At 40.6% G+C, this 20,034-nt stretch overlaps 1 protein-coding gene across 7 annotated transcripts in view; it reads right to left on the bottom strand.

The window, feature by feature from the left end:
- Positions 1-20,034, bottom strand: part of ARHGEF12 (Rho guanine nucleotide exchange factor 12) — a 151,466-nt gene that overhangs the window by 29,754 nt on the left and 101,678 nt on the right. For 5 of the 7 annotated variants that reach the window (XM_073903856.1, XM_073903858.1, XM_025893525.2 and 2 more), the window contains 13 exons: positions 19,479-19,589; positions 19,101-19,199; positions 13,483-13,525; positions 13,072-13,177; positions 12,525-12,662; positions 12,020-12,052; positions 11,579-11,693; positions 10,773-10,878; positions 9,175-9,387; positions 3,945-4,077; positions 2,687-2,722; positions 2,199-2,353; positions 840-986 (listed from right to left, as the gene is read on the bottom strand). In XM_073903856.1, coding sequence (XP_073759957.1) covers positions 840-986; positions 2,199-2,353; positions 2,687-2,722; positions 3,945-4,077; positions 9,175-9,387; positions 10,773-10,878; positions 11,579-11,693; positions 12,020-12,052; positions 12,525-12,662; positions 13,072-13,177; positions 13,483-13,525; positions 19,101-19,199; positions 19,479-19,589 — 1,435 coding nt within the window. The remainder of the gene's footprint in view (positions 1-839; positions 987-2,198; positions 2,354-2,686; positions 2,723-3,944; positions 4,078-9,174; positions 9,388-10,772; positions 10,879-11,578; positions 11,694-12,019; positions 12,053-12,524; positions 12,663-13,071; positions 13,178-13,482; positions 13,526-19,100; positions 19,200-19,478; positions 19,590-20,034) is intronic. The other 2 variants (XM_025893526.2, XM_073903857.1) reach the window with 2 other exon arrangements.

Genomic DNA, 20,034 nt, shown 5'->3' with positions numbered 1-20,034 from the left:
GGCCTGTGACCGAGCGTTGCTATCCCTGGCACCCGACCCCGCGCAGAGTCTCCAAACCCAGCAGATCCCTGCAGTGCGTTCCCGCACCGCTCCTCCCCGGGAAGGAAGGGGAGTCTCCCCGGATCTGCCACCTGCTGGGTCCCTGCTGGAGGAGCCGTGCCCCGACTGGGCCGCAGATCACAGTTTATGGCCACCCCGAGCTGAGAGCCCGCGACTCTGCTCCGTCTCTGCAGCCGGCTTCCCCGCTCCGATACCTGGGAGCTCTGGCGCACTCAGGCACCCCCGGTCTCTCTGTGACCCCAAGGGTCCTGAGACCACACTGTCCCGGGAGGATTCCACCCCCCGCTTAGCCACTGCAGCGACGTCCCTCCACGGAGCCAACTTCTAAAAGGTCCGATTTTGTGCTCCGCGGCTCTAGCACTTGCCAGAAGCGGCCGGCGGAGGCCCCTCCCCCGCCGTCTATCCTCCCGAATATCGCCTCGGATTCACTTCTCCGCACGTCCTACCTTCCAGAAAGTGGTCACTTTTCTGTTCAGAGAGTTGTTGCTACTCTCTTCTTCGGTCTCCTGTTGAGTTCGTAGGTGTTCAGAATGGTTTGATCCCTATTCAGCTGAATTCCTGAGACCAGACGAAATCCAGGTCTCCTACTCCTCCGCCATCTTGCTCTCCACTCCGATCTGATCACTTCTTTATGTTATGTGCTCATGTATAATTATATAATTTCAGGAATGCTAACATGGATACACTTAGAAGATTTTATTGTTATGGTGCTTTTACATACTCACAATCTTTCATCTATTAAAAATGTTAGGGACAAAGATCAGAGTCGATTTACTTACTATGAAGTTGAAGAATATCTTCCAAGTTTGAAAAAATTTTCCGTAGTTCTGAAGGTGACAGAATTCCTTCTCTAGACACTCGCTGATAGAATACTTGATCAAGAACCTTCAGTGTTCGAACATGAGCTCTTTCAGTGTAGAATAATTCTAAGCAGAAAAAAAGGAAATATGAAATGTTACCTCATTAGAATAATTCCATGAGACCAAACACAGGCTTTAGCTGGAATTGAGCGGCAAATGAGCTCTATAATAATTATTTATAGTTTTGAAAGGATGTAGTATCTCTCATGTCACTTTCTTGATTCCATGGGACCCTCCTACATACTGGCTCTAAGAGCTGAATGCTGGCAAATGAAAAATATTCAAAATTATTCTGGGGGCACCTGGGTGGCTCAGTCATTTAAACGTCTGCCTTCAGCTCAGGTCATGAGCCCAGGGTGCTGGGATCGAGCCCCAAATCAGGGCTCCCTGCTCAGCGGAGAATCTGCTTCTCCCTCTCCCTCTGGCCCTCCCCCCACTCCCGCTGTCTCTCTCTCAAATACATAAAGAAAATCTTTAAAACAAAAACCAAAAAACCCCCAAAACTATTCTGTATATTAAAGTTAACAATGTACTCCAAAATCCTTCTGTCTTTTCACAACACTACCCACCAATCACAGCTACAACATCAGAAAAGCTGTAAGCCCAAAGAGCACATAGCCTTTCAGTCGAGCCCTCTTTAGAAAGAACAGTACTTTTGGTTATCTAATTGGCCTATAAACCCTCATTTCTGAGGCCAGACTTGTTATTTCACTACAACTCAAAGTTACCAGACACAGGAAGGGTATTTATTTAAATTGCATCCTAAAGAGAGTGGAGGGCACAGCACCCATGTCACCCACATCTCCGTCACATATATGCTAGGGTAAAATAAAGAACATTGCACACTAGGATAAAGGGACACCCGGATCCCAGTTTCCTCCCTATCACTTATCAGCTAGCTGTATGATCTTGATTAATTCAACTAATCACACTGAGCCTGAGCTTCCTCATTTATAATCTAGGCATAAAAATAACTTAGGATGAAAGTAAAGTGACGGACCAAGGTTATCTTAATGACTGTTCAAGATCTATAATGCTATGAATCTTAAATATCCTGAAAGCTAAACACCTTTTCCTTTTAAATTATCATTAAGAATTGTAGAATCATTTGCATTTTTTGAGTTGGAAAGCTCAAGGATCATCTATCCAGTTTAATTTCCCTTTGTATAGAACAAAAAGCCAGCAGAAATTTTGAAGCAAACTCTAAAGCTCAGAGGCTTGTTTCAGTCTAATAAAACTCACTATATGTGAACAACAACAAAATCTAATTAAACTCACCATTAATTACTTCCTGTCTTTTGATCTCAGAAGGCTTTAGTCCCAGTAACACTTCTCGACTAACGAGCTGTTGCCAGTTGGGTGGATCTGTCTCTAAGTCATTTTCAAACTGTTCATCCTCACTTTGACTTTCTCCAAAAGCTATGCTGTCAAACCTGATGGGAAAAAAATGATGAATTCTATTTGAGGACATCAGATGGACAATGGGAAATAGCACAGATTTTTATATTACAGTAGATAAGTCATATTTCTGAAGTAGTGCTTAGCACAGGGCTGAAACATCACCCTCTCCTACAAAATGACTTACATGTGTTATATATACCTCTATAAATATCTTTTGCATGATTTGTGTTTATTAAGAATTTTCTTTTATACTATCTAACAGATCTGTGTACAGGTTTTCTTTTCCTTTAAAACTAGAATGTTTGAGAAAAAAGATATATTTCTTAAAATATGCCTCTATTGAAAGCTACTTTAGGATTACTCACTTTCGAAAGGGCTTTGGTGTCCCATGTTCAGTCACCCTGAAACAATGGAGAACAAAGAGTCAACATGAAAACAAAATGGTAATCAAGAAATTTATGCCAAGGGGCCTGAACACACATTCTTCCAAAGAAGACATACAGATGGCCAACAAACACAAGAAAAGATGTCCAACATCACTAACCATCAGGGAAATGCAAATCACAACCACAATGAGATATCACCCTGTCAGATGGCTAGTATCAAAAAGACAAGAAATAACAAGTGTCGGTCCGGATGTGGAAAAAAAGGAACCCTTGGGCACTGTTGGTGGGACTGAAAATTGGTGCAGTCACTGTGGAAAGCAGTATGGAGGTTCCTCAGAAAATTAAAAATAGAAATACCATATAATCTAGTAGGTCCCACGACTGGATATTTACCCAAAGAACACAAAAACACTAATTTTAAAAGATACATGCACTCCTACATTTATTACAGCATGATTTATAATAGCCAAGATATGGGAGGAACCTAAGTGTGCATCAACAGATGAATAAAGACGCAGTACATTTACACGATGGAATATTACTCAGCCATAAAAAATATGCCATCTTGCCATTTGTGACAACATGGATGGACCTGGAGGGTATTAGGCTAAGTGAAATAAGCCATATGATTTATATGTGGACTCTAAAAAATGAACAAACAAAAAAAGCAGAAACAGACCCATAAATACAAAGAACAAACTGGTGGTTGCCAGAAAGGAAGGGGTGAGGGGATGGGCAACAGGGGTGAAGGGCGGTGGCAGGTACAGGCTTCCAGTTAATGGAATGTGTAAGTCAAGTGGATGAAAGGCACCCCATAGGGAATACGGCCAATGGTGTGACAGTTTTGTATGGTGACAGACAGCAGCTACACCTGTGGACAGCACAACATGTATAATCTTGTTCAATCACTATGTCCTACACCTGAAGCTAAAGCAACATTGTATGTCAACTATACTTCAGTAAAAAGGAAAAAAAAAAAAAGAAATTTATGCCAGGGATACTCAAAACTGGGTTAAATTACAGTGGCTAATAAATAATTCTTCTGGATAGTCTAATGATTTAATATAAACTAAAAACATTTCAGTACCTAATATTTACTACCAGTAAGTTCTAGTACTTCCTCCCCCCCAAAAAAACCACATGTGAGAAAAATGCTACCAAGTATGGCAATGGTATACAATGAAACAGTTGAAGCTACTCTTAACCTCCCCTGCCCCCAAAGATATCACCGAATTACCTTTCCACTTCCCATTCCTCCTCCTGCACTTGGTCTAAGGGAGGAGGTGGGAAATCAAAGACAGTATTGGGAGTCCGAGGGGTGCTATCTATGCAGTCTCCAGATGCTGGTGTTTCTCCAACTTGCTTTGATCCTGAAAAGACAAAATTCGGACACTCAGATGGTGTTAATGAAGATAATAATTCCAAAAAAAAAAATCAGTCCCCAAAGAGAAATTCAACCTATCCACAGCCACATTCTTAAACAATTGCATGTTAGCTAGAGCCAAAATTCTAATATATAAAATTTTAAAATGCCCTAAAAAAAAAACCCCAAAACCAGGAATATCATTTTTAAGCAACTTTTAAAAAATCAACATTATAATTGGGGCCTGGGTGGCTCAGTCAGGTGAGCCTCAGACTTGGTTTCAGGTCAGGTCATGATCTCAGGGTCGTGAGACTGAGCCCCACGTGGAGTTCCACACTGGGCGTGGAGTCGGCTTGAGATTCCCTCCCTCTGCCCCCACTCCGCTCCTCCCGCTATGATCATGCACTCTCTCTCTCTCTCAAATAAATAAATAAATAAAATCTTTAAACATCAACATAAGACATGGAAACAACTCAGAAGAGCATATGATGAGGAGAAACATTCTCTTACATCATCTTTTTCTATCCCTCTGTCAATCTTCTTCACCCAAATTTTACTTATTATGGTGGTTTAATTCGAAATAATAACCTCATAATTCTTTTTCTTGATTTACTATCTTTAGGTAATATCTATTTCTTCCTCCTCTGAGGATTCTGCCCACTTATACTTCCCACCTTCACTTTCCCCACATTTCTTCCCAGTGTTTAATAATATTATTATTACTAGTTGGGTTAATGCTAAGTTTAAATGACATACATTTATAAGTCATATGATTTATATGTGGTAATCTACATTACCTAAGTTTAAATGACAGAATTATATCTATACTTGTTCCATCAAGGAGTTAGTACCTTAACTCTCTTCTATATCAAATTAGGTATTTAATATTCCTATCCTTCCCTTTAATTGTATCTATTTCCTTCTACCTTTCATTCCTTTCAACTATATTTTTATTTGTGTCATTAGGAGGACTTTTTACATTTCCATGATCTGTGGCCACAACTATTCTCTCCCTTGCCTATTTGGTTGATTCTAAAAGTCTGAAAACCCAGACTGCTTACATTATTATGCCAATCTACACACTGTCATACACAAAATACAACATATAATATATTACATATACATATTATTCCTGCCAGGTTAGGAGGTATATTAGGATTATGTTTCCTTTTCTGCTGGTCCAATGATGCAATCCCTGGGTCACTCGAAATAGAATGTTCATTCCATCAAGGTCACATAGTCCATCAGTTACTTCAAGATCACGCCAGTTTTGTTTTGTTTTACATTTCTTCCTTTCCTCTACTTCCCCATGGCCCCCTTTCCCTCCTTCCTTCCTTGTATGGTGGCCACAGCTGGAGCCTGGGTAATCTCCAATGGCATATTTTGTTTCACATTTAAATCATGACTTAACTTTCTTGAAACAACTTTTTTATCTTAGCATTTCTAAACTTTACTGCTGTCAAAGCACTTATCATTTTATCAAGTCTCAGATTTCTTCATTTGCTACATCATACTACCAACTGCTTAAAATCTCCCTTTTTCTCATCCCCTAGCCCTTGTGTTCCAATCCGGGGCAGCTGCTCCCTTGGCCTGTGACCTATCGTCCGAGACCTGCCTGCCCTTCACCACTTCCCTGGGATGTTTCCACTATTTCCTGGACCCCACAACATTTTCTTCCTTCATTTTTCTCTCATTTTGCTCGAGTGTGTATCTACAAATCATGTTCAAGGAAAGGGCACATTTCAGTTAACATTTGAATCCTGGCATATCTGAAAATGTCTTTGTATCTTCCTTCATTTCTGATGGGAAATTTGGATGGACACAGAATTCTAAGTTCGATAATTTTCTTTCAGTAAGTTGCAAGGCCTGGCTCCCTTGTATTCTAGCCCCTGGTGTGATAATGAGAAATGTGAGGCAGCATAATTTCCATTTTCCTTCCCTTCAAAGCTTTCGGGGCTCTCTTTTGGTGCATGGAAATTTCCAGAGACATTCTAGGTATGGCTCTTGTTTTTATTATTGTTACTACTATTGTTATTATTCATCGTAGGTGGTTCCCAGTCAACTCTTTCTGTCTGAAGACAAGTCGTCTTCCCTCTGAGATGGTTTCTTCTATCATTTCTCCAACTGCCTCTCCTCCATTTCCTCTACTGATGTTTCGTCAAAGAGACAGACGTCGGACCTCTCAAGTGGCTCGCTACATAATTCTTGTCTCTCCGATTTCTATCTCTCGACATTTCTGATATATGTTCTCAAATATTTCCTTGACTTTATTTTTAGGGACCTTTTTTTTTTTAAACTCTTGGCAGCTGTGGTGGTTTGAAAATATGTGCACAAATTCTTTGCTACTCCTCTCTCCCTTCAGGGGTGGAGCCTACTTCCTCCCTGCTTGAGTGTGAGCTAGATTTAGGGGCTGGCTTCTAACTTGCTGACATAACAATGTGCACCCACAGAGACTAAGTCATTAAAGGTATGGGGGCTCCTTTCTTACTCTCTCTTTTGGATCACTTTGGGGGAAGTTGGCTACCACGTCATGGAACATTCAAGTAGTTCTATGGAGAAGCCCATACAGTGAGGAGCCAAGGCCTCCTGCAAGGAGCTAAGCCCCTCTGCTACCAGCTACCTGCGTGAACGCAGAAGCACATCTCTGACCCTAGCTAAGCTTTCGGATGACTGACTGACACCTTGACCGCAACCACAGGAGAGAGAGAATTGCCCAGCTAAGCTGCTCTCATGTTCCTCACCCTCCAAAAACGTGACATACTAAGTGTTTTTTGTGTTAGGCTATGAAGTTTTGAGGTAGTTTGTCACAAAGCAGTTGATAACAAATACAGTAGTTATTGTACTGTATGTAACAGTTATATTAAATCATTTCTTTTTGGTTTCTGAATGCTCTTTTATTCATAGCATTATTATTCTTGTTTTATAGATACAATAATTTTTAAAATTTCCCCAAGTATACTATCTAATTTAGAGGTATTTTTTTCTAAGTTCTTGTCTTTTACCTAAGTTACTGTTTTCTGCTAGGGGCAGTTTTTCTGTTTATTTTTATTCTCTTTTGTATGTCACTGGTAAGTCTGGCATTATGTATCATCTTCGGTCTTGATTCCAGCAAGCAAATTTTGCCAAGAGTGAGTAATACTATTCATATCTACGTATGCAAGACTGGGTAGCTGCTCCAGCTTTCTCTTTGCAGCTATATGAAGTAGGTCCATTTCAGTTGGGAGCTCTCTGGGCAGGGTGAGAGCTTGACATGTTTACTATCAGGCTTCAGGCCCCCAAATGTTAGAACTCCAGGGCACTGATACCACAGAGGACTTACCTTTCCCTACACAATTCACTCAACTTCTCTAAAAGAGAGCACACTCATCTTCTTCAGGTACAGAAATGACGGACGGCTCATATTCTACCATGCAAGGATCAGGAACTACTGACATCATTGTTTTGATTACAGACCTTCAATTAATTATTTCCAGCTTTACTTCTTACTCATGCACTCCATAAGACATGCCAACTCAGAGCCCAAAGTCTCTCCAGGGTTCTAATGGGCCAACTGGCCTCCACCAGGGACGGGACTCCGGGACTGGACTGCCTCTAACAAGTTACGGACTCCGGCTTCCTCTGTGTTGTTCTATCCTTCCAACCATGCTTGTCCACTTTTAATCTCCCCCAAATTTGTTGAAATCTCTTGCTTATTGATAACATCTCTTCCTCTACTTCCTTTTTCTTCGTGTTTTTTATTTAGTTGCTATTGGTTACTTATCTGCCATGTTTTTAAGTTCAATGAGAGCTGGGAGCCATGAATTCATGCATGTACTCAACCCAACATCTTCAGAATTCCATATAAGACAAAACCTCCAGATTTTTCTATAACTATCACCCTCCTTCTTTGTCTTAAATCCACGCCCCCCCCCACCCCGTTCTGCTACAGCCCTCTCAAAAAGAGACGGATGTTTCCAACATACACTGTGTACTTCAGGGTAGAGATGGGATAGATACCCTTGTTCCTCAATACTACTTTTAGACCATATCTTGCCTTCTTATAAAAATCCCTTGCTGCACTGAGGCTCTCACTTCTAGGTATTATCACATGCTCTCCCCCACCTCGTGACAATCATCTAGTAATACTGAACCTTCGGCTGCTGGCTCACAGTTCTCCTCTTCCTGCTAGTATCACACGAGGTGACCTCAAAACTCGGGGATGTTAAGGTATTCCAACTCCTGGCTTCTTGGTTCCTTACTTTCTTTATCTTTAGTGACTTTCCCTGGGCCACTTCCGTGACCACTCCCACAGCTTTATCCTTGACCCTGTCATACCAGAAATTGGACTGCTTCCAAAATCACTAATACAGACAGGCATTCCCTTCTCCAAATAAAATCACTGATTCTCCCAGCTCACTTGCTTAAGAAACCCATTAAAACAAGTATGAGGAAATATGGTGAGAAGCTCTTCTCTCAATGATCTATAATTACTTCACATCTTTCTCTACTCTTCAAGTCCCCTTGCCCTTCTCCCTAAGCCTTCTCTCTCTGCTAATAACCTTGCCCTTAACACGCACTCTCTGCCTCTCATCTCTGCTCTCCTTCTCAAAACTTTGTCCTATTAGTTCTATACAGTTTATCACCTGCATCTTCAACCTCTTCCTCTCAATGGGCTTCCCTAAGTACTAGAAAAAAAAAACTCTAGTAACTCAGATTTTTTAAGAAGTCTTTTCAGACCCCCCCCCCCACATCTGCCTCTAACTACTGACTAAGTCCCCAACACTCCTTTTCTCTTCCATTACTGGATCTGGCACAATTTGAATTTTTATTTATGTGACTATCTCCCCATGAGACTTAGCCGTGCAAGGCAAGAATCTCCGTATAATTATCGTGTGCTAACATCTGATACAAAGCTAATGCATGACAGAGAGCTCAGTCAATATTTCTGAGCAGAGGAAAACTCAAAATTATCATTCAGCATGGATTTATCACTGGTTATAGAACATTAAAATGTTAAATTAAATTGGGATTTTTGATTAGAATAATATGTCACTTTGTTTGTTACTTAGTGTGATTGTTGTAAAATCTTGATACTTAGTTAAGTTGCACTACAACATTAGCTCACCTGTATCATTCTCTTTCCCTCCTTCCTGGGAAGGAGTGGCCCCGGACGCCACAGAGGACATGGAATTGGCTGGCAGGTATCCGACATCTGTTCCTTCACCTGCTAGCCCACTCTGGCGCAACTTAGCAGGGTCCTGAGGCTCAGGACTTACAGAAGAGGGTGTGGATAAGTGCTTTGGGTGGCGCTGTTTCTGCAGCTCCATGGCTCTGCCAACTGAACAGAAAGCAAGGGTTAACAATTTGTGTTGCAAAAAAGCTTAAAAAGAATAAAAAAAAAGATGATATAAAGGATCTAAAAAAAAGTCTGGAACGTGGTGGGCCCTAGGAAAATATGGATTATTGCAGAGCGAGGGATAGGTAGGAAGAAATGGAAGAAAGGAAGGAGAGAGAAAGAGAGAGAGCAAAAGGAAGGATGGAAAGAAAAGAAAGGGAAGAGGAAGAGAGAGGGAGGGAAAGAAAGAGAGGCAGGCAGGGGGAGGTGGAGGAGCGCTGGAGAGAAGAGAGGAGAAGGCAGAAGACGATGGGGAGAGACAGGAGATGAGAGCAATGGTGGGGGTGGGAATGCTGGGAGGCAGAGACACACAGAACTGCACCCACTTGTAAGAGTGAGGATGAAGCCTGTTAGCTCTGTGAGCTCGTGGCAAGCCCCCCACCCCCCTCCCCAAGACCTGCAGATTCATCAGCACAACGTGCCTCGGAGACTACGGAGATTGCTCGCAGCCTGCTCACTAGCCCTGTTCACGTTGGGAACCACAAGAGGTGAAACACACTCACGTCGTCATTGCCCACATTGCCGCACACCCTCATGCGGCTCTGGACATCCCTCATCCTAAAATTCTTCCTTCCCTCATTCCTAAATCCTTCTTCTACATGCCTTGGAACTCATGGTCAGAATCTGTGAGATACTCCATTCTCCTCAACCTCTTCTCTAAGAATTTCCTTCATCTTCTCAATGTTTCTTAACAAGGGGCACTACCGGTATCCGACTGAGAATTCCTCATGGTGCAGAAGATCCATGTCACTGTACCACGATACCACCCTCACTCCAAACTGGCCAGTATTTTCAAATGTGGTCCTGCCCAGTCGAAGACCACAGTGTGACCTGATGTCCCTCCCTGAGGTACCACCCTCCCTAATTCTCCCCAGATCAGTGGGCTGATCGCTCTCCATTAGGCCTGATGGTGGAGGGAGGTCAGGAAATAAAGCACAATGGAGAGGCCGAGAAATGGCAGAAGTATGGAGAGCGAGTAATATGGATATAGAAAGATGGAATAAAGAATGGTGGAGAAATCCGTACACGTTTTGTTTTTTTAATTTAACAAACAGAAGTTGAGTGCAAACAAAATCAGATTAGGTAAGTCAATTATGCTATGGACAACTGCTAGGATGCTGCCATTCAAGAAGATGTTTAAGACAATTATAGAGCCCACATGGGGGTAGTTAGTTCAGAAATAACCTTGAATGCAAACACGGCACACTGGAAGCTCAGTGGGATCATTTCAAGAACACCTCTCTCCAGCACTTCATTCTAGCTAACTGAGCCTCCGAAGGGAAGACGGCAGGGGCTGGTGAGAACGCCGCTTTCCCAACTTAACATACTTGCACTGTTGTCATGACGGCTTGGTCTCCTTGGGGGTCCCAGGATGCTGGGGAATCCTCTGCGCTTCCCTTTTTCTTCGCCTTCTCGATCTTTCTTCATACTCTGCTAGAGTTGAGGGGCAATCAGAGAGGTAAAAGATACATAACAGAGTAGATTTCTCGTGTGGCTTTCAAACACACAAATGCAATTCTAATGGGCAGCTGGAAGAACCGGTTAAACGGGAGTGAAGGACACTCACACACAGCGCTTGGTAGAGGCCGGCACGTGGTACCACACACACATCAAACTCAAGATGTCTTTTCAACCCCTCTAGAGCTGGCAATTTTGGAAAACCAAGAGGTAGTTTTATAACACATCTACTGAGAGCTTGTTCCAAGCAGTTCATTCATCCGTTGAACGAGTACTTAATAAGCTCTTAATGTGTGAGGGCATTGTGCTAAAAGCTGGGGACACGATTAAAGGGGCCCTTGCCCTCACAGAGTTCCACAGCCTCACAAAAGGTAAAGGGATATATCTGTAATGACAAACTGTGACAGGTGCCATACAAGGAGAGGCGAAGGCCATGACAGGGTTAGGACGGCACTCTGTATCAAGTGCCATCTGCGTTGTTCACACTGTCTCACCATTACTTCACCTGCCTGAATTTCCCGCTAGATTTCTGAGTTTCTTGAGAACAGGGGCCATGTCGCACACCTACCAGCATGCCTAGCGCTAGCCCGCAGAAACAGTTAAGGACTAAGAAGGAAAGCACTGTAGCCCGTGTCAAGAAGCACAGAGACCTGAACACATTATTATCCAGTCTCACCTTGATTTTTGGAAGGAATCCAATCCGACCCCGCTTGTGCTCCAAATTTCGAGGTTCTTTCACTTTTACCCCCAAGTGCTTCATGTACATAAGGATAACATACTGCATTGTTGAACTAGAGGAAAAGCATGAAGTCAAATACGAATTCTGAGAAGGGAGGGTGGACAGAATAAAGCTATCGAATGGCTTTAAAAACCCCAATGCTGGAATCCTTAGAATTCATTCATCAAGTAAAAACTAAGGAGGTATCTGTTCATTGCAAATACAAAAGGATTCTACTCAAGACACTAGAATATTAGTCAAATAAAATCGAGGCCACCAGAGGGAGACAGTCTGAATTCTGAAGTTAAAAGAAAGAAATCCTAATTTCGGACCAACAGGAGAAAAGATTGTTTTTTTTTCCATAAAATTCTAGGGGGGAAAAAAACCCAGTTATATTACCTCTTATCTTCTTCTACAGCCTGAGCAGTCATCCTAAAAATAAAAATATTTCAAAATTAAATAAGTTGCTATTAGATACCCGAAGCAAAAGAATAGCACCGGATGCTTTAGGCCACCCTCAATCTCTGTCACCTGGCATAAAATACCAGAAGAACTCAAACCACCCAAGGGACCACAGGCTTTTCTCACTCATGTCATCAACTGTCAATGTTCTCTGGCCTGAAATAGTTTCAAAGCCTATGAACTGAAACCACTGAAAGTGCTCAACCTGTTTCTGATCAGTTAGAAATTTTATAGTTACTCGTTTTACCAACAATACACAGAAAAAGAAAAACAAGAACTTTTCTAAAACATCAGCAAAAATTAAAAATTAAAACATTAAAACCCCCATACATAGCTCCATATACACAATCTGACACCCCTTCTAAATTTGCTCAAAGTGTGGTTTAAGCATAATGAGCATCTCAGGAGAGAGGGCATGTCCACATATACTTCTGTTACTTACAACACTTCTTCAATTTTGGCAACGATCTGTTCCGCACATGCCCGTTCCTTCTCCAAAGTTACCCGGTCCTTGTCTCGCTCTGCGTCGAGTTTAGTCAGTTCACTTTCAGCCAAGGTCAGCCCCATGCTACGCTTCTGCCTAAAGGGAACAGAACAAACTTCCTAAGGTAGCCTAGAGAAGAACGATCTCTCTCTGGAGATGCTTCATCAGAGTTTCCATAGCTAGCAAGGGCAAAATGTCACAGTTTTCTATTTTGGGGCCCCTGTCACCTAGGACACCAGAGAAAAAGAATTCTAGAGGCGATCACTCAACAGAACACGCATCCTGAGGGAGCACATTTAGCCTAGCAGAGCAGTGAGCTCAAATCCTGAAAGCCTATGGAATGGGGACTAGGGACTCAGCACCACACCAACTCTTTGACTCCAGGTGTCCATTTATGTTTTAATCACAGTGATAAAGACTACATGCTAGGCGTGTAACCTTTTCCTACCCAAAAAAAGGTTAATTCAGAATGACCATATCAGCTTATATCACCCACCAAGCTTACCGAAAATCTTCCAAGTGCCTCTGAACTTCTGGGTGGACTCTTTCCTGCATAGTTTGGATATAGTGGCGGTGCAAATCCTCGGGTATAAGCTCAGGTCTTCTTTTTTCTGCATAAAGAAAAGGCAAGGAGTTATGTGATTTAAAGGTATATTCTGTGCATTACAACTGGCAACATATTGATGCTATTTGGTGCGAACTTGAAGTAGGACAAAGAGAAGGTCTTCAATGCATTTTATGTATTTTACCTCACAATGCAGATTTCATATACTATCCTTTAAATGTATTACCGATTCTCTTTCTGTTGTGATTCAGATGGCCTACTGGTCACATGACCGATAAAACCTTTAGAGATGAGCTGAGCTACAACTCTACAGAGTTGTAATTCTCCAGGATACTGACGCTCCACACTTACCTAGATCTACTGATATTTCATCAGGCACAGAAACTTTCAGGTGCTGAAACAAAAATGCAAACAAAAAGTCAAACACCACTAAGGACTTTCCAAGATGTATATATAAGTACTTGTATAAAGTGAAGAGATGCAACTTGGATAGCTATTTTTACAATCACATTCAGGTATAAACTCACTTATCCCATCCAAATGTCACAGCTCTGGAAGGTCCCACTGTTTAAACTTGAAAATAAGCCCTTTCCCCAAGGATCATGCTATACGGGAAATATCTATAGTCACTGGTTAATATACTCAGTTATACATCATTTGAATCAATACAGCTAAAACCTAAACTGTGTGTATGTTTTATGAAAAACTTGGTCATATATAACCATGACTTTTTTTTTTGCTGCATTTGAGACTACTGACCACATACTGCCAGTAATTTCCTACGTAAAGTTAACCCTCATAACATTCACACCCCAATGAGGAGGTACTGGATGTCAATGTTGAGGCTTTGGAATATTAAATTACCAATAACCATCTGTAGTTTTTACTGTTGAGCCAACTAAGGTAACTGAGTCATAATTAACTTCTACTTCGCTAGGATTTTCCCCATAATAACTGTAGTTTCTGGTCCCATTACCACATAGCTGTGTTTTCTTTCTCATCAATCTGGGAAATCACTTAGAGAAAAAACTTATTTTGCATTTAGAGAAATAATCTTAACCTTTTTGTGCCTACTTTGTATTGTATACCTACTTAAGTCATCTACTTCCAGAATTTAAACAATTCTTATTAGATCTAAAGCTTTATATTAGAAAATAAGTCATTGCTGAAAATTATGAAATCTCTAATATTTGTCTGAAGAACAGTGAAATAGATGTCAAAGCTTTCTCTTTAACTGATGTTGCCACACAGTAGCTCAAATTAAGTGTCCTAGAAGTATTGCTAGCACAAATGCAAAAAAGGATTTATATGCTCGTTTCTGTATTTATAGGAAATAAATATCACCTGTGGTATAAAAGAATAATTAGCAAATAAATCTATCAGGGTTCTTACACTTTAATGTTGATAAATTTAATACAGATCATGAGCAGCAAAATAAAGATCTGACTTAGCTTAGAGCTCTTAAGAAATGTGAAATTAATTCCTGGGGATTTATCTGAGTAAATGAAAACACTAATTCTAAAAGATATCTGCACCCCTATGTTTATTGCAGCATTATTTACAATAGCCAAGATACAGAAGCAACCTAAGTGTCCATCGATAGATGAATGAATATAAAGAAGATGTGGTAGATACACATAATGGAATATTACTCGGCCATAAAAAACAATGACATCTAGCCATTCACAACAACATGGATGGACCAAGTGGGTATTACGCTAAGGAAAATGGTCCAGCCAGAGAAGACAAATACCATATGATTTCACTTGTATGTGGAATCTAAAAACTAAAAGCAATGAAGCAATGTGCAAACAAAAAAAAGAACAGAAATGGATTCATCCATACAGAGTAGACTGATGGCTGCTAGAGGGTTAAATGGGGTGGAAGATATGTGAAATGCGTGGTGGGGATTAAGAGGTACAAACGTGCAATTACAAAATAAATAAGTCACAAAGTACAACATCCATTCGTGATAAAAACCCTCCACAAGGTAGGTCTAGAGGGAACATACCTCAACGTAATAGAGGCCATATTTGAAAAACCCACAGCTAACATGTGACTCAATGGGGAAAAACTGAGAGCTTTCCCCCTAAGGTCGAGAACAAGACAGGGATGTCCCCTCTCACCACTTCTATTCAACATAGCACTGCAGTCCTAGCCACAGCAAGCAGACAACAAAAAGAAATAAGGGCATCCAGACTGGTAAGGAAGAAGTAAAACTTTCACTATTTGCAGATGACATGATACACTATATACAGAAAACCCAAAGACGCCACCAAAAACTGCTAGAACTAATAACGAATTCAGTGAAGTCTCAGGACACAAAATCAATGTATTTGTATCGTATACCTACTTAAGTCATCTACTTAATGTGTTGCATTTCCATACGCTAATAATGAAACAGCAGAAAGAGAAATTAAGAAAACAATTCCATTTACAATTGCACCACAAATAATAAGATACCTAGGAATAAACCTAACCAAAGAGGTGAAAGACCTGTACTCTGAAAACTAATAAAAGAAACTGAAGATGATATAAAGAAATGGAAAGGCATTCCACGTTCAAAGATTAGAACAAATATTGTTAAAATGTCTATATTACCCAAAGCAAAGTACACATTCAACGCAATCCCAATCAAAATACCAACAGCATATTTCACAGAACTAGAACAAACCAATCCTAAAATTTGTATGGAAACACAAAAGACCCTGAATAGCCAAAGCAATCTTGAAAAAGAAAGGCAAAGCTGGCGGCATCACAATTCCGGACTTCAAGTTATATTACAAAGCTGTAGTGATCAGAATAATACGGTACCGACACAAAAACAGACACACAGATCAATGGAACAGAACAGAAAATCCAAAAATAAATCCACAACTATATGGTCAACCAATTTTTGACAAAGCAGGAAGAATATCCAATGGGAAAAGGACTCTTCAATAAATGGTATTGAGAAAACTGGATAGCAGCATGCAAAAGGATGAAACTGGACCGCTTTCTTACACCATACACAAAAATTCAAACCATTTTAAAGATCTAAATGTGAGACCTGAAGCCATGAAAATACTGTAAGAGAACATAAGCAGTAACTTCTTTGACATTGGCTGTAGCAACCTTTTTCTAGATACGTTTCTGGAGGCAAGGGAAACAAAAGCAAAAATAAACTACTAGGACTACAACAAAATAAAAAGCTTCTGCACAGCGAAGGAAAGGACAAAACTTAAAGGCAACCTATGGAATGGGAGAAGATATTTGCAAATGACATATCTGATAAAGAGTTAGTATCCAAAATATGAAAGAACTTAAAAAACTCAACACCCAAAAAACAAATAATCTAATTTGAAAATGGGTAGAAGACACGAACAGACATTTCTCCAAAGAAGACATACAGATGGCCAACAAACACATGAAAAGAAGCTCATCATCACTTACCATCAAGGAAATGCAAATCAAAACCACAATGAGATATCACCTCACACCTGTCAGAATGGCTAAAATCAACAACACAAGAAACAAAAGGTGTTGGCAAGGATGTGAAGAAAAAGGAACCCTCGTGCACTGTTGGTGGGAATGCAAACTGAGCAGCCACTCTGGAAAACAGTATGGAAGTTCCTTAAAAAGTTAAAAATAGAACTACCCTATAATCCAGCAGTCGCACTACTGGGTATTTACCCAAAGAATACAAAAACACTCATTCAAAGGCATACATGCACCCCTACTTTTATAGCAGCATTATGTAAATAGCCAAAATATGGAAGCAGCCCAAGTGTCCACTGATTGATGAATGGATAAAGAAGATGGTGCCGAGGGCGCCTGGGTGGCTCAGTCGTTAAGCGTCTGCCTTCAGCTCAGGTCATGGTCCCAGGGTCCTGGGATCGAGCCCCACATCGGGCTCCCTGTTCGGCAGGAAGCCTGCTTCTCCCTCTCCCACTCCCCCTGCTTGTGTTCCTGCTCTCACTGTGTCTCTCTCTGTCAAATGAATAAATAAAATCTTAAAAAAAAAAAAAGACGGTGCCTAGACAGACAATGGAAGTTATTCAGCCATAAAAAAGAATGAAATCTTGCCATTTACAATGACATGGATGGAGCTAGAGAGTATAATGCTAAGTCAGTCAGAGAAAGACAAATACCATATGATTTCACTCATAAAACAAATAAGCAAAGGGAAAAAAGAGAGAGAGACAAAGCAAGAAACAGACTCTTAATTAAAGAGAACAAACTGAGGGTTACCAGAGGGAGTGGGGTGGGCGTTGGGTTAAATAGGAGATGGGGATGGGATTAAGGAGGGCACTTCAGGTGATGAACACTGGGTGATATACAGAATTGCTGAATCACTATACTGTATACTTGAAACTAATATAATACCATATATTAATGAACTGGAATTAAAAGCTTAAAAGAAAAATAAGTCATGGGGATAAGAAGTATAGCACAGGAAATACAGTCAGTAATACTGTAATAACTTTGTATAGTGACAGATGATAACTACACTTTTCATGGTGAGCATTATATAATGTATGTAATTGTTGAATTACTATGTTGTACACCTGAAATTAATATGATACCGAATGTCAACGGTACTTCAATTTTAAAGAAAGGAATATAAAATTCAAATATATTTCAATATACTCTTTTTTTCATGGAAGTAAATTATCTTAACAAGTATAATATGTAATATTTTAAACAATGGCAGTATTAGCAGAACCCTAATGAATTCACTCAATAGTCTGTACCATGATCTATTCAGTGTTGGAGAAATAGCAACAAACAAACAGAGCAAAAATATCTGCCCTCAGGGGAACTGTACACTCCAGAAGAGCAGGGACAGAGACAAAATAAATAAATAAAATAAAAGTTCTATGGACAAAAATAACACAGGAAAGGTGACAGAAAGGGAAGGGGGTAAAATCTCAGGTAGGCTGGTCAGGGATGGCCTCCCTGAGAAGGTAAGTGTATCCTACCACGTGGAAGTGTGTAGGCAACTGTGTAACAAAAATGGGGCAAGAACTGGAGGGAGGAGTGGAGCCAAAATGTTTCTGTGTCTGTCTGTTTTAAGTAAACTCACAATGTTTGCATGCTCATGTGACCATTCAGCAGAAAACAAAAAGTTGGTGATGCTGGAGGGAAGGATGACAACTGGCCGGATCCCACTGTTCAGCAGGCAGAAGGAAATACAAGGTGAACAGGGAAGAGTAGGTCTTGGAGACAAGAAGGCAAGCTCTCTGTGGCCTCAGGACAAAGGCCAGAGCGTAGAGGATGGTGAAGGTAGGGGATATATGTGGTAGAAGTTCTTCTGCAGATACTTCAAATTTCTCACAGAAACTGCAAGGTCCTCCACTAAGAAAGGACAGGAGAGGAAGCGATGAGGTTTCGGGAGAGGGAAAGTGGGCAACAGTCATCAAAGAGCAGTGAAACCGTGGAAGGCCCGGGGAGCAGCAGCACGATTACCCAGGAAGCATTAAGGGTTGTGACTTACCCTATGGAAAGGCTAAGAATAATAACACTCATTAGTTTAAAAACCTTATAAAGATTTCTACTGGTAAAATAAAACACTATTATCATTTATGTAAGATCTGTCCTACCATCTTTCCTACCACAAGTTAAACTTGTGCCTCTGAACTTCAAAGAGGCCAACCAGAGTTCATTATGCAAGTACTATCCTTTGGATCCTAATACATATGTATGCATATCATTTGTGTTCTCTTTTGCACTCTCTTAATTATGCACACAGATAAACCCCAATATATATATGTACCCCCTAACACCTACTGTGAGAATTCATAGCCTACAACTCATTTAGAAACGATAAAAGTAATGGTCAAGAGTAATCAGTAACTGAGATACACTATAAACTTCAGAAAGTCCAAAACAATAAAGCCCAAAACTACAGAGGAAGGAAACCTGGAAGTAGGAGTCCAATAACTCAACGTACTACAGCAAAGATTATATAATATTAATTGGTAACTTACTGCAGATCGATCCAGGAAGAACTGATGAAACTCAAGGAAGACACGACGAGTCTCCTTGGAATTGGTCTGCTTATACAGGTCTGAATAGAGATAACAAAGCTGTAGTAGAGGAAGAAATGGAAAAGAGAGAAAAAGGGAGAAATCATGAAAAATGTCATCTGCTAGATCTTCCCCAAGAGGAAAGTTTCCAACAAGTAGGCCACTATGAGCAATGTCATCATTACCGTGCAACCAAGTTTTTAAAAAAATAATTTCTTTTTAACTATCTTACGTATCTATCCTGGTATGTTTAGAAACTCATCTTGCAGAAGTGAGAGGTTTTATGGTGTAGGAATCAGTGTAAGAACTCTGAGCTGGCTGAACAGTCAAACACGTTACCAGTGTCGCAGGGTCAAACTGTGAGACAACGTGGTGTAAGAAAACAGCCAGGTGGGCAGGGCGAGATTTCAGCAGTTCAATGCTCTGGAAACAGCTGCACTGCCCGTTGATCTAGAAGAGGAAGTACCAACACATCAAGAACTCCACCACACAGGTGCAAAATACAAGGTAAGTTCAGTTAAACACAACTATCCAAATTTCACTTTGACCTACCCTAAAAAAGTTCAAGATTTTAAAAATTCCACTGGAATGTATTAGCATACAGGCTTACGGAATCTCTTCCCCTGAAAATTAATAACCTCATAGAAACAGGTTGGAAGAAAGACTACCTTAGGAGAACACAAGTTTAGAAAATGATGATTGAGGAGCTCAGATGTCTCCGTATCAGGATGCAAAAAAGAGCATTAACAACACTTCTACAAACGAAATGGGAGGCGTTCTGCCTATTAATAAAATAGACGTCTTTCTTTTCTTTTGAGCTAATGCAGAAATGGTGGTACGAAAATGGAGATGTATAATTTTAAGCAAGATGACTCTGAGAAGAACTCTATGCGCC

The sequence above is a fragment of the Callorhinus ursinus genome, unplaced genomic scaffold, assembly GCF_003265705.2.
Source record: "Callorhinus ursinus isolate GAN/ISIS: 27379988/994484 unplaced genomic scaffold, GSC_fseal_2.0 scaffold19, whole genome shotgun sequence".
NCBI classification, from domain to species: domain Eukaryota; kingdom Metazoa; phylum Chordata; class Mammalia; order Carnivora; family Otariidae; genus Callorhinus; species Callorhinus ursinus.
The sequence above is the reverse complement of the archived record's forward strand: the minus strand, read 5'-3'. Positions and strand labels throughout refer to the sequence as shown.